Here is a 13,398-nt window from a genome sequence, read left to right as displayed (position 1 = left end):
AAATTTAAAGGCATTAAAATCAACCAAATTATAGTACAAGGACTAAATTCATGATTTATGTGTAAAATAGGGACTAATTTAAAAAATTTACCAAAATTATGTTACTATGTTAGACCTTTTGATGAAGAGTTAAAGATCCTTTAACGAAGAGATTTGTTAAAAAACTAACGGATATAATTGAATGAATGTAACATTAAATAAAAAATAAACTATTCACAAAGTGACACGACTTATTAAAATATCATCAATGTTATTCAATTATTTTATTATTTTATAACAATTATTGTATAGGTTTTTCATCCATATGCCCAAAAACGGGTACAGTCGAGATTCTAGCATGTTTGGTAAGATGTCCCCTTTCTTTGGATTGGGAGATTTGGATGCAAATGGCTCGTCATGATTGAAACAATGGCTTTCCTGCATTACTCCAAAAATGGCATCTGCAAATTGCAGAAATCTGCCCTTATTTTCAATAGTTTCAGTGTCCTAATTGTTTATCTTCCCAGTCACTTTTGATTTATTAAATTGTCACTGCTAAACGTGGCAATGTGAACAAGTAATATATTGCCTATAACAATTTAACATGCAAACCAATACAACGAATTGATAAAATGTTCGAACCATATATTTCTCTGGAAATTCATGACATGCTAGAACATATCCTCGTCAATGTTAGAACTAAGACAAGCATACAAGACATCGGATGCAACAATAGATACCAAGTAACTTCAGTGGTAAAAGATTTTTTTATTATTCTTTGAGATTTCGGATTCAAGCATCATGAATATCAATGATATAAAAATTCAATGTCGAATGATTGAGAATTATCTTTGAACATGTACTACCAAATTAAAAAAAAACAATAGAACCTAAAAGCTCATTTACTATAAGGGGATTCTACAATTACCATCATTCAAGTTTTCTAGACAAATAGACTAATTATAAAATCTAGGGAAAAGGGTATCTTTTGTCCATGTAGTAATCTCAATTTATCATTTTTGTTTCTATCGTTTTTGTATCAATTTAGTCGTCGAAGTTGCTCAATTACATTATTCTATATCACACCCCATGATAAAGTCCTAAATTGAGGGTTTTAAGTTAGGGGTTAAGGTTTAGGGTTTAAATGTTATGAGGTTATAGTTTAGAGTTTATTGTTATCAATTTAAGGTTTTAAGTTAGTGGTAGAGTATAGAATGATACAATTAAACAACTTTGATGGCTAAATTAATACGAAAACACGATAAGGTGAAAATAAAGCTAAAATCTATATCAAAAAAAGAGCAAATACTATCAATGTAATAATGGACCCTCCAAATGTCTGTCTCTATGATATTCCCTAGTTCATACGAGAAATGTTCACGAACAGGTGAAAACTCTACTAACCCAATATCCACTGCATATCAAAAAACATGCAATTTTAACTTTGTCAAGACACACAAAGCCTCAACAATCCTTGTTTAGTTACTTTCCTTTTAGTCTGAAATTTTCCTCTCATTTTGAATTATGCTTGATATTGGTTATAAATAGAGAAATTTAATTTATTCAATGTAATTAACTCTACTAAAATCAAATCAAATGTTTTATCATAGACCGATGGTAAAATGTCGAGATCTGCCCTTCATATTTGAGAGAATAGTTTGTTTGACTTCTATTTTTTTTTTTTGAAATATTTTAACCTCAACGTTTTATTTTTAGTTAAATTGATCATATGTGGATAAAAAATGTTAATTAACTAATAATTAACCTTTTTTACTGACATGATATTTTCACATGTGCTTGATTACTTATATGACACATGTACTTAGGTGCTAACGTGACATATACCATGTGTGCTAGTATTTATCGTTAGTTAACTAACGATTTTTGTCCAAAAAACAATCATTATAACTAAAAATTGAAACATTGAGTGATAAAATGCTTTAAAAATGAATAGGACAAAAGTGACTTTTTCAGAAAAACACTAAAAAAAAGAGTAGATTTTGACATTATGTTAATAATAAATAATACAAATACCTACTTAAAAATAACTTGTAGTAATGGTAAGCAGAGTTGAATCCACGAAGAGTGATAAAAGATTAGTTTTATTAATAAACAAAGAAAAAAATAAAAATAAAGGGGGGTCTTGTGTTTGATTAGTATTTAAAAAAGTAAAGAAAATAATTAAAGTAAAAAGAATTAAATATGAAGATGGATTCTAGTGAAGGCAGATCTTGATATACTAATTCAAGATTTGGATAACTGATATTCACAAAAGATGAATCTATATTAATTTCAAATAGGTTGGTTATAGGTTACCAGGGAAAAACACATGCATACTCTAATTTAACTTAATTAATCAATAATTACCAATAAAAACATGAATGATTACTTCCCTTATTTTCAAGATTAAAATTCTTAGGGAAAAGTACAAAAGAATAAAACTTAATAATAAGAATGTCGTGAAGGAGGTTGTAGCTAAAAGATTTAAGTAATATATTTCATGGTTAGACTTATTCATCTTTTGCATCAAGACCTTTAGATACTCGACTTATCATAAGCTCGCCCCGTCCCTGAACTCGAAATAAATCCCTGACCCCGACCCCGACCCGATCCCTGACGGATTTTTCATCGGGGCGCCCCGTCGGGGATTTTTTGCCCCGTCCCCGAACCCGACCCAAAATATTATAACTAAACTCGACCCGAAAATATTTTATATATAATTAATATAAAAAATATAAAATATTATATATATAATTAATATAAAAAATATAAAATATTATATATATATATATAATTGGGGTGGGGCGGGGAGGGGATACCTTTCCCCGAACCCAAACCTGACCCGAAAAAATCCCCGAAAAAAATCCTCGAACCTGAACCCGACCCGATATCATTCAACCCGACCCGACCCGAACTTGACCGGGTTTCGGGTTTCCTCGTTGGGTTCGGGTCATACTGCCATCCCTAACAAGAGCGTTATCTATTGGAGTAAAGTAGGGATGGAAATGGGTCGGGTTAGGTTCGAATTTTGGTCAATACAATTTGACCCGATATATATATATATATTTCACTCGATCCGACCTGACCATAAGAGCATATTTCCTTCACCCGAACATGAATTGACCGGATTATTTAGAGTATAAATACGACCCGACTCAATCTAATATAATATAAAATAAAGGCATAATTAAAAAAACTATAGAAAGTGGAGTATTATAGTAATTATCCATAAATTTATATGAAAAATTATACTATTAGTCCCAGGTCAGGTTGAGAAATTTTTACCCTCCACCCAAACCTGAGCCGACCTAACCTCTATAAAAAATTTGATCCGACTCAGTCCGAACTTTAATTTTTTAAAAAAAAATTGATCTTATCGAATTGGATTAGATTGAAATTCTTCGACCTTGAATTAAATTGTCATCCTTAGAGTAAAGGCCCGTATTTCAAACCATGAAAGCACAACATGGGCCCAAATTCATCGTTTCTTTTTCCCTCCTCCCTTTCATTTCCCTACCTATATCTGCCTCTGCTTCAAAACGCAGCCGAAAGCAAAGAATCCCGTACCATAAACTGTCCATCTTCATATCGAAAACCCTAATATAAAACCCTGATTCCCTTTAAAATACCAACTTCAATGGTGGAAACTAGAAAGAGAAGCCGGAAACCAAGAGCTCCGGCTTCAACTACCGAAGCCGTGGACTTAGAATACTCAAACGCCACCAACGCCGCAGAAAACGCCCAAAATGATGGCTTTATCTCTGAAAACAACTTGGTATCGACCGCTGCCGCAGAAAATGAAGTCGAAAACCAGCCACCAAAGCGTCGAGGCCGAGGGCGACAAAGGAAGTCTGGGTTGGGACACACGGAGGATACGGAGCCCCATGTGGCTGCTTCCCCAGAAAGAAGGCCTTATCAAAATGGGGGAGTGGTGTTGGAGCCGCCATCGCAGCCGGTGGCGAATTGGGAGAGCGCGGCGGCGAGAGTTGTTCCCGCGATGGATGCGGTGGTGAAAGTGTTCTGCGTTCACACGGAGCCAAATTATTCGCTGCCATGGCAGAGGAAAAGACAGTATTCTTCAAGCAGTAGTGGGTTTATAATTGGAGGGAAAAGAGTGTTAACAAATGCTCATTCTGTGGAGCATTATACTCAAGTGAAGTTGAAGAAAAGGGGGTCTGATATCAAGTATCTGGCTACTGTTTTGTCTATTGGGACTGAATGTGATATTGGTAAGGGAAATTGGGACATTTTTTATGGTACTTTTTGAAATGTTTTCTGAAGTAGTAATGTAGGGTTTGGAGGAAGCTAAGTGGTTTGGTTCTAATAGTATTGAAATGTGTAGAAAATGGTATTTGTATCAAGTGACATTGTAGAAAATGGTATTTTTTTTCTTTTACATGTTTGGGCTTCTTTTCCAGCTCCTGGGGATAGTGAAGTAACTGAAGTTCAGTTATGTGATGTTCTTGTATGAAAAGGGCTAAGGATAAATTATTGATTTTCTTGTTTTAGAATATGCCTAAGTATCTATCAGTTTAGAGCAAATCGCAGTAGTGTTTAGATTGGAAAGGTGGAAATAGTTCATCTCATTATGGTTTCTTAATTTATGCTACTGATTTGTTAGGAAAGATAGCTCCTTGTGTTTCGAAGGGAAACTTGATTTATGTAATATGATTGTATGAAAATGGCTATTGATCCAGAAGGGAAATGCTTGTGTTTTCTGACTTATAAATTCTCTTGTTCTTGGATGCTACAGCAATGTTAACAGTTGAAGATGATGAGTTCTGGGAAGGTGTTTCACCTGTGGATTTTGGAGATTTGCCTGCACTCCAAGATGCTGTAACTGTTGTGGGCTATCCAATTGGAGGTGACACAATCTCTGTTACTAGTGGCGTCGTATCACGTATTGAGATACTCTCTTATGTTCATGGGTCAACTGAACTTTTAGGACTACAGGTTGTGAAATAGTTCCAGCTTCTAGCATTTTGACACTATTGTTCAACATGTTTATAAACCTATTGATGTTGATATCATTCTGTAGATAGACGCCGCTATAAACTCTGGAAATTCTGGGGGACCTGCCTTCAATGATAATAGAAAATGTGTTGGTATTGCCTTCCAATCTTTGAAACATGAAGATGCTGAAAATATTGGGTATGTCATACCTACACCGGTTATAATGCACTTCATTCAGGATTATGAAAAGAATGGAGCGTATACAGGTATTATTCCAATAAATTATCTTTTATTTAAATCAGTCATTTTGCTTCTCTTTTTGTTTGTTTGTTATTGAAATTAGAAAGTGGTTTGACTTTAGTGATATCTGATGTTGTGCTTGAATTCTAACTCCCGACCTTTTCATTTATATTTCAGGCTTCCCTGTCCTGGGTGTTGAGTGGCAAAAAATGGAAAATCCTGATTTGCGCTTGGCAATGGGGATGAAAGCAGATCAGAAGGGGGTCCTTATTAGGAGAATTGAGCCCACAGCTCCAGAATCTAATCTTCTGAAGCCATCTGATATTATACTTAATTTTGATGGGGTAAAAGTTGCTAATGATGGAACAGGTAAGTTATTCCGCCTCCCCCTATTTTTAGTAGTATGCCATACATTCGTCAAAGAATGATGTATGCACGCCTTACTCTTTCTCTTGTTTAATATTTCCTTGACATGGTGAAAAACAGTTCCATTCAGGCATGGGGAGCGTATAGGTTTCAGCTATCTTGTTTCTCAGAAGTATACTGGGGACATTGCATCAGTTAAAGTTCTCCGTAATTCGAAGATACTTTCATATGACATAAAACTTGCAACTCACAAGAAGCTCATCCCTGCACACACCAGTGGGAAACCGCCTTCTTACTACATTATTGCTGGATTTGTTTTTACAGCTGTAACTGTTCCATACTTGCGTTCTGAGGTTCATACTGCTCTCTCTTTCTCTCTCTCTACATATGTGCTTGTTTCCTTTGTATTCTAGAAACATTTAGTAATTTTTGGTAATTATTAAAATGCATTATTACTCTTTCTTTAATTAGTTTTTTGTGTTTATTGTCTTTGTTGCATTATTGGAAATTGCTGGGAACACTGCCCCGTTAGTGAAGTTTGAGGTCTGCATTTGTGGAATGATACACATTTCCTTGTGAAACATGCCAGAGCTGTTTAATCTAGAGTTGTCCTAACCATTGCTCAGAATTTGGAAAGAATCTTAGCACTTCTTACACTTTGTTTCTAGTATTGTACACACATACACATATATGTATGTATTGTGTGTTATTATTTACTAATATTTAGAACACTTTGTCTATTGTCACGAGCTACAGATTCTCATTATTGCTTAGAATTTGGAGAGGATTTTTGCGAAACTTCTGTTCTATTCCTTAAAACCAACACTTTATATTTAATTATTTTCATGTTTTATCTATAAAAAATATTTTCTTGTTTTATCATTTGTTAAAATCTATAGAACACTTTGTTTATTACCCCAAAGCCAAAGTTACCCATTTTTTGTCTAAAACATACCTTACTTGTTCGTTCTCATCCACTGTATGATTATGCTTTTATGATTTGCTGTTTGAGTGGTATGGTATGCTTTCTAACTTCCCTGTTTCTCTCATCAACAGTATGGGAAGGACTATGAATTTGATGCACCAGTCAAATTATTGGATAAGCATCTGCATGCAATGTCACAGTCTACAGATGAACAGCTTGTTGTTGTTTCACAGGTCTGTCGTTTCTCATGTTTTTACCTTCCAAGATAAAATTTATGAATAGTAAAAATATTTACGTTATACGTTTATGGTCTGGTGTTACATGATAATTTATTTATTTTTCTATAATATTCAAAAAAGCTCCTAAACTCTATTACTTTATTTAGATATGCGCCTTATACATTTTGTATACCTAATTAAACCCTTAGGGGCCGTTTGGATGGGGTGATGTGAGATTCCCCAGGAATGGAATCCACATTCCCCCGTTTGGTTGGCCGAGAATGTCATTCCTAGTAATGTTTTATTACCAATAGTAGATATTTTGGGGTATAGTACTGGGAATGTCATTACCTCCCTTCCCTTAGGTATTGTAACATTACCGGCGTTTTGGACTAAAATACCCTTAATTTTTTTTTTCAAAAATATCCTTCTTCTGTCATTGAATAATAAAAATTCTACGAAGGTTAAATTCTAAATTTATCCTCAAACTATTTTAGATTTACAAAAAAAAATCAATAATTATAATTTTATATGAAGTTCAGGGATTAAAATAAAATTTTACCCTTTCATTAAACATTTTTTATATTTTTAATTTTGTAAAAAAATTATATAAATTTTATAAATTTAAATTTTTTAAAGAAAATACATAAATATTTTCCAACTTGTAATATTATACAAATATATAATAAGGACAATTTGGTCAAATATACATTCCAATAATATTTTATTCCTTTAATCAAACACGGTAATCTTACATTCCTGTTAAACCAATCAAACACAAAATACAACATTCTCAGTAATCCTATTCCCTTGTAATCTTTTATTCCCACTAGTAATCTTTTATTCCCACTGGTAATCTTTTATTCCCATTGGTAATCTTACATTCCGTGAACTAAACGTATCCTTAAATTTTAACTTGTAAAGTTCAGGGGCTTTTTTAGTATTTTAGGCTTTAACCTTTTAACATAAATAAACCCTTAAGCCTTTAACTTGTGCTATGATAAGCTTTAAATCTTCAACTTATTGCCTGGCCTTGACATAAATCAACCTTTTACGTGAAATAAGTGCTTACTCATGTACAGATCAAAAGACAAGAGTTCATTCAGGTGTAAAAAAAGTAGAGGGACTTATTTAAATAAAGTGGTAAAGTTCAGGGCAGTTAGTATTTTAGCCTTTTGTTTTCTTTCTTATTCATGCATTATAGGTCTAATTGCTAACAATTCTTTTTTCTTCATCCTAAGGTGCTTGTGGCTGACATAAATATTGGATATGAGGAAATCGTCAATACCCAGGTTAAGAACGTTTTATGACATTGCTGATAATTATTGTGTCAAAAGTTTGAAGAACACATGTTAACATTTTCTTTTAACTCCTATCTAGGTTATTGCTTTCAATGGAAAACCTGTGAGGAATCTAAAGAACTTAGCCAAGATGGTTGATAGCTGCAAAGATAAATATTTGAGATTTGACCTGGAATATCAGCAGGTTCTCTCTCTCTCCCCTCTCACTCACACGCTCACGTGCTAGGTATTAATATTTTTGTTTGGGCTGATTCTCAATTTTGCCATGCAGATTGTAGTCCTACAGACCAAGGATGCAAAGGCTGCAACTTTAGATATTCTAACGACACATTGTATATCTTCTGCAATGTCTGATGATCTCATGTCTTGAGTAAAGGTCAAGGGGACACACTGGGTGATAGTTTTATGTGATCCTCTTGTTGCATGTTCCTCATGAAGGTACAGCATTATTGAATTGCATCTGCAGATACTAGTAGCACTTGAGAGATACCCCATATTGTTAAGTTTTGCCTATTCGTCTGCAGGTTGTAGCCATGGCTGCATAGTTCGAACACGGTTTGCAGATCTTAGTTTTAGTTTCATATTGAAGTAGACAGTTGGTCATTTTTGCTACACCTGCTCAGGAAAGCATTTTTGTACCTCTCCCCCCCCCCTCACTTGAAGAAGCATGATGTATAATCAAGTAAATTTAGTCACATATCTGATTACCAAATCAGGCATTTTGCTACCCAATGAATGAGGTACCGTTACGTTAAATGAATAACCTTTGTGCCATACTGGCTTAGTAGTGACTGAGATTTGCATGTCCCATACTGGTATATTTTTTTTTTCAAAAAGATATCTTTATACTTTTTAAAGAGTACACCTTGAATATGTATCGGGCATGAGTGCTACACGTCTGGTATTGGGAAAGTGCCCCAAACTATAACTAGATGAAGCCTCATCAGATTAGATTCTTTAACGGATGCTTGTATTAGTTTCCGAGCTTATAACTTCCGAGCAATGGATAATCGTACAAAGGTGTTCATATATCTTTGTAGCACAAAAATGGGAAAGACGAAGGAAAGAGCAGATGACAAAGGAGATATATATTTATTAGATCCCATAAATAAAGTCATAAATTTATATCATTGCATTTGCAAATTCGCTAAGCGAATGGAACAAATTAAATTTGAGGTATATGATTTAATATGAACGTAACACTCCTATTTACACGAGAATTTCATCCATGGTGAATGTGACATTTACATTTTGAGCGTGAAGATGAGGTGTCATTGAATCAATAACGAAATTGATGGTGTAAATTTTTAAAATTTATATAATAATAAATTCGATCCTCTTGACGAATAATCTATCATTTTGGTCTTATTTCTAAGCAAATAAACTAATCCAATCCTCCATATTTAAGAATTATATTAATTTAATTCATAAAACACATCATCGTCATCTCGAGTCCATATACCATGATAGGAATATTAGCAGATCTCTTTTTGATATTCAATCAATTGAGTCCATTTTCATTTCTCATATCTACCTTGGTTTCCATTTCCAATTTTTCTTTTACACCTTTAACAAAACTCCCCTCTCAAGACATCCAATTCCACCGTAAAATTTGCAGCATTTGGGTCCATTTTCAATGGATTTATGAGATTCATTCAAGGATTTTGATATCCCAATATTCACATTACCTCATCAATGACAGTTTCAACCAATACTGAGTTATTTATCAAAATAAGCCATGTTATAAACAATTTTGATCCCATAAAGCCGAGAGGTATTGCCTTCAACAAATAGTGATCTCCGACGGAGTTAACACATTAGTTTGGCCACGAACCAGTAACAAAAAAGATTTGAGCTTTCCATTAATAAAGTTGGGGAATCCTGGATTCTAGAAAGCCAAATTTATAGATGTTGATTCCAAATGGAAATTTTGGGTACTAGAGAGAAGGTGATATTAGGGTTGGTCTTGGTATCGAGAGGTTCGTTGGGGTCGGGGTTGAAGTCAGAGAGGATAACGATGATTATCCAAATAGTTTCTTCGATTGGGTTTGCTTGTTAGCTTTAACTTGGAAGCTTCCCAAAATGTCGATGCCAATGGTGTCGCCAAGTATGAGGAAGGTAATGGGGCCATAAAAGATTGTGATTTTAGAGTTGTTAAAAGGTTGTACCACCTTCGGATATCAAGATTTCTGGAGAATATATTCTCAGCTGAGCTCTTGGAAGAACATTTTTTGATTTAGAGCCTTCAGAGCCTTACACCTCTTTAGAAATCATAATCCTTTAACATGATTTCTGACAGGATCCACGTGATATGCTAGTGTTGAAAATCAATGCACCGAAAGTGCATTGTTTGAAGAAAAAATTATATATTTTGTCAACAATTGTAGGCACCGAATATTAGGTGTAGAAATTGTTGATTTTTTACATGGGCAAATTACAAACTCTAGTCACTAAAATTTAGGGTATTTACAAATTAATCCTTAAGCTTCAACTATAAATACCCTAGTTCATTTAGCTTCAAAATCATCCCAAAGCATTCTAGCTTTCTTCCAATACTAGAGAGAATTTAGAGAGTTTCTTGAGAGTTGTTTCTCTTTTATATCAAGAGAGAATTATCATTGTTTTCTCCTTGGTCGATTAAGAGAAGTTATAATTCTTATTTTCTCATAGTGAAATTCTTCTACCGTTGCCCGTTGTTTTTACCCTATATTATTCAGGGGTTTTCCACGTAAATTTTGTGTCTCTTTTATCTTCATTTTTATTTTCTCAAATTATCAGTTGCGATTTTGCTCTATCCGATAGCCGTCTTCCGCAACAATTGGTATCCGAGCCAGATTTGAGTGTGTAATATCTGCTTATTGTCTTTGTGGTTGCCACCAAAAGGTAGATCCTCCAACATAAGAAAGTAAGAAGGTATTACCCATTCTTTGAAGGTTCCAAAAAACTATTCACGATAGTGAAATAGTGTGAGCTATCCGTAAAAGAAATTATGGCAACGAAATTTGATATTGAAAAATTCAATGGGAGAAATTTCTCATTGTGAAAATTGAAGATGAAGGCCATCCTGAGGAAAGACAGTTGTCTAGCAGCTATCAGTGAAAGGCCGGTGGATTTCACAGATGACAACAAATGGATCGAAATGGACGGGAATGCTATGGCAAACTTTCATCTAGCATTAGCAGATGAAGTATTGTCAAGCATCGAGGAAAAGAAGACAGCTAAGGAGTTATGGGATCATCTCACCAAACTGTACGAGGCCACATCGCTGCACAATAAAATTTTCCTTAAGAGAAAATTGTACACTCTCCGTATGCCAGAATCTACTTCAGTGACAAAGCACTTAAATACACTGAACACTTTATTTTCTCAGCTTACATCCTTAAGCTGTAAAATAGGAGAACAAGAACGTGTTGAACTTCTACTTCAAAGTCTACCGGATTCGTATGATCAACTCATCATAAACTTGACAAATAGTAATATCACCAGTCTAGTCTTCGATGACGTTGCAGCTGCTATTCTACAAGAAGAAAATTGGCGCAAGAACAAGGAAGACAGACAAGTAAATCTGCAACAAGCAGAAGCATTGACAACGATGACAACGATGAGAGGGAGATCAACAGAACGTGGCCAAAGTAGCAGTCACAAATATGGTAGATCGAAGTCGAGGAGCAAGAAGAATTTAAAGTGTTACAATTGTGGAAAGAAGGGTCACTTGAAGAAGGATTGTTGGAGTCTAAATAAAAACTCCAATCCACAATGCAATACCGCAAACACTTCAGATGATGGAGATGCTCTATACTGTGAAGCATCAACCACCGTGGAAGGAAGAAAACGATTTGCAGATATATGGCTCATTGATTCGGGAGCAACATATCACATGACCTCAAGAAGAGAATGGTTCCATCATTATGAACCTGTCTCAGGAGGATCTGTGTATAGTTGCAATGATCATGCTTTAGAGATCGTTGGTGTTGGAACCATCAAATTGAAGATGTATGATGGAACAATTAAAGTTGTTCGAGATGTGCGGAACGTGAAAGACCTAAAGAAAAATTTATTATCCTACGGATTGTTGGATAATAATGTAAGCAAGATTGAAACACGGAAAGGAATCATGAAGGTATTCCGTGGAGCGCTTGTGGTACTGAAAGGCGAAAAGATAGCATCAAACTTGTACATGCTGAAGGGAGAGACTTTGCTAGAAGCAGAAGCATCTGTTGCCTCATGTAGTTAAGATTCTGCAATGCTATGGCATCAGAAACTTGGACACATGTCAGAACAAGGAATGAAAGTCCTTGTGGAGCAAAAGCTACTTCCAGGCTTAATAAAGGTATCACTTCCTTTGTGTGAGCATTACATAACAAGTAAGCAGCACAGGTTGAAATTCAACACATCAACTTCTAGAGGCAAAAGTGTTCTAGAATTGGTTCACTCTGACGTATAGCAAGCACCAGTTACATCCCTAGGCGGAGCAAAATATTTTGTCTCATTTATTGATGACTACTCCAGGAGATGTTGGGTGTACCCTATTAAGAAGAAGTCAGATGTGTTTTTAACTTTCAAAAACTTCAAAGCGCGAGTGGAACTTGATTCTGGAAATAAGATCAAGTGTTTCAGAACAGATAATGGAGGATAATATACAAGTGAAGAATTTGATGACTTTTGCAGGAAAAAAGGCATCAAAAGACAGTTCACAGTGGCAAACACTCCTCAACAAAATGGAGTGGCAGAGCGGATGAACAAAACCTTGTTAGAAAGAACAAGAGCAATGTTGAGGGATGCAGGCCTAGAAAAATCATTCTGGGCAGAAGCAGTCAATACCGCCTGTTATTTGGTAAATCGAGCTCCAGCAACTGCAATAGAGCTGAAGACACCAATGGAGACGTGGACTGGTAAACCAGCTGATTATTCAAACCTCCGTGTATTTGGAAGTATTGTATACGTGATGTACAACTCCCAAGAAATTTCAAAGCTGGATCCAAAATCCAAGAAATGCAAATTCTTGGGGTATGTTAATGGAGTCAAGGGGTATCGCTTGTGGGATTCCACTGCCCGTAAAGTGATCATCAGCAGGGATGTCATCTTTGTAGAAGATAAGCTACAAAGAAAAGAAGACGATGATAGCACTGAAAAGTCAGAGACTACACAGATACATGTGGAAAAAGAGGTTGAACAAGGAGATTCTTCTGAAGCAGAACCAGCACAAGATGAACAAGAACTAGAGAATTCTGAAGCTCCAACAACTCGTCAATCAAATCGTGTGAGAAGACGTCCCAATTGGCACTCAGATTATGTTATAGAAGGTAATATTGCATATTGTCTTTTAACAGAGGACGGTGAGCCATCAACATACCAGGAGGCAATAAACAGCTCAGATTCTTCAATATGGATGATGGCGATGCAAGAAGAAATCGAA

The 13,398-nt window shown here is 35.1% G+C and overlaps 1 protein-coding gene across 3 annotated transcripts; it reads left to right on the top strand.

Annotated features, from left to right (window-relative positions):
• Positions 1-3,503: 3,503 nt before the first annotated feature.
• LOC120177517 (protease Do-like 9) lies at positions 3,504-8,756 on the top strand. Of its 3 annotated transcripts, none has more exons than XR_005521418.1 (10): positions 3,504-4,208; positions 4,733-4,932; positions 5,018-5,198; positions 5,350-5,541; positions 5,659-5,891; positions 6,595-6,696; positions 7,923-7,973; positions 8,062-8,166; positions 8,254-8,420; positions 8,507-8,756. XR_005521418.1 is itself a non-coding variant. In XM_039183644.1 (9 exons), the coding sequence occupies exons 1-9, from the start codon at positions 3,617-3,619 to the stop codon at positions 8,350-8,352; spliced, it is 1,755 nt and encodes a 584-aa protein (XP_039039575.1). In that variant the 5' UTR covers positions 3,504-3,616; the 3' UTR covers positions 8,353-8,756. The 3 variants fall into 3 exon arrangements, 1 of the variants encoding a protein (XP_039039575.1); XR_005521419.1 differs by having other exon boundaries at positions 8,254-8,498; positions 8,553-8,756; XM_039183644.1 differs by having other exon boundaries at positions 8,254-8,756.
• Positions 8,757-13,398: the final 4,642 nt, after the last annotated feature.

The sequence above is a fragment of the Hibiscus syriacus genome, unplaced genomic scaffold (assembly GCF_006381635.1).
Source record: "Hibiscus syriacus cultivar Baekdansim isolate YM2019G1 unplaced genomic scaffold, ASM638163v2 tig00112289_pilon, whole genome shotgun sequence".
Classification (NCBI taxonomy): domain Eukaryota; kingdom Viridiplantae; phylum Streptophyta; class Magnoliopsida; order Malvales; family Malvaceae; genus Hibiscus; species Hibiscus syriacus.
The sequence above is the reverse complement of the archived record's forward strand: the minus strand, read 5'-3'. Positions and strand labels throughout refer to the sequence as shown.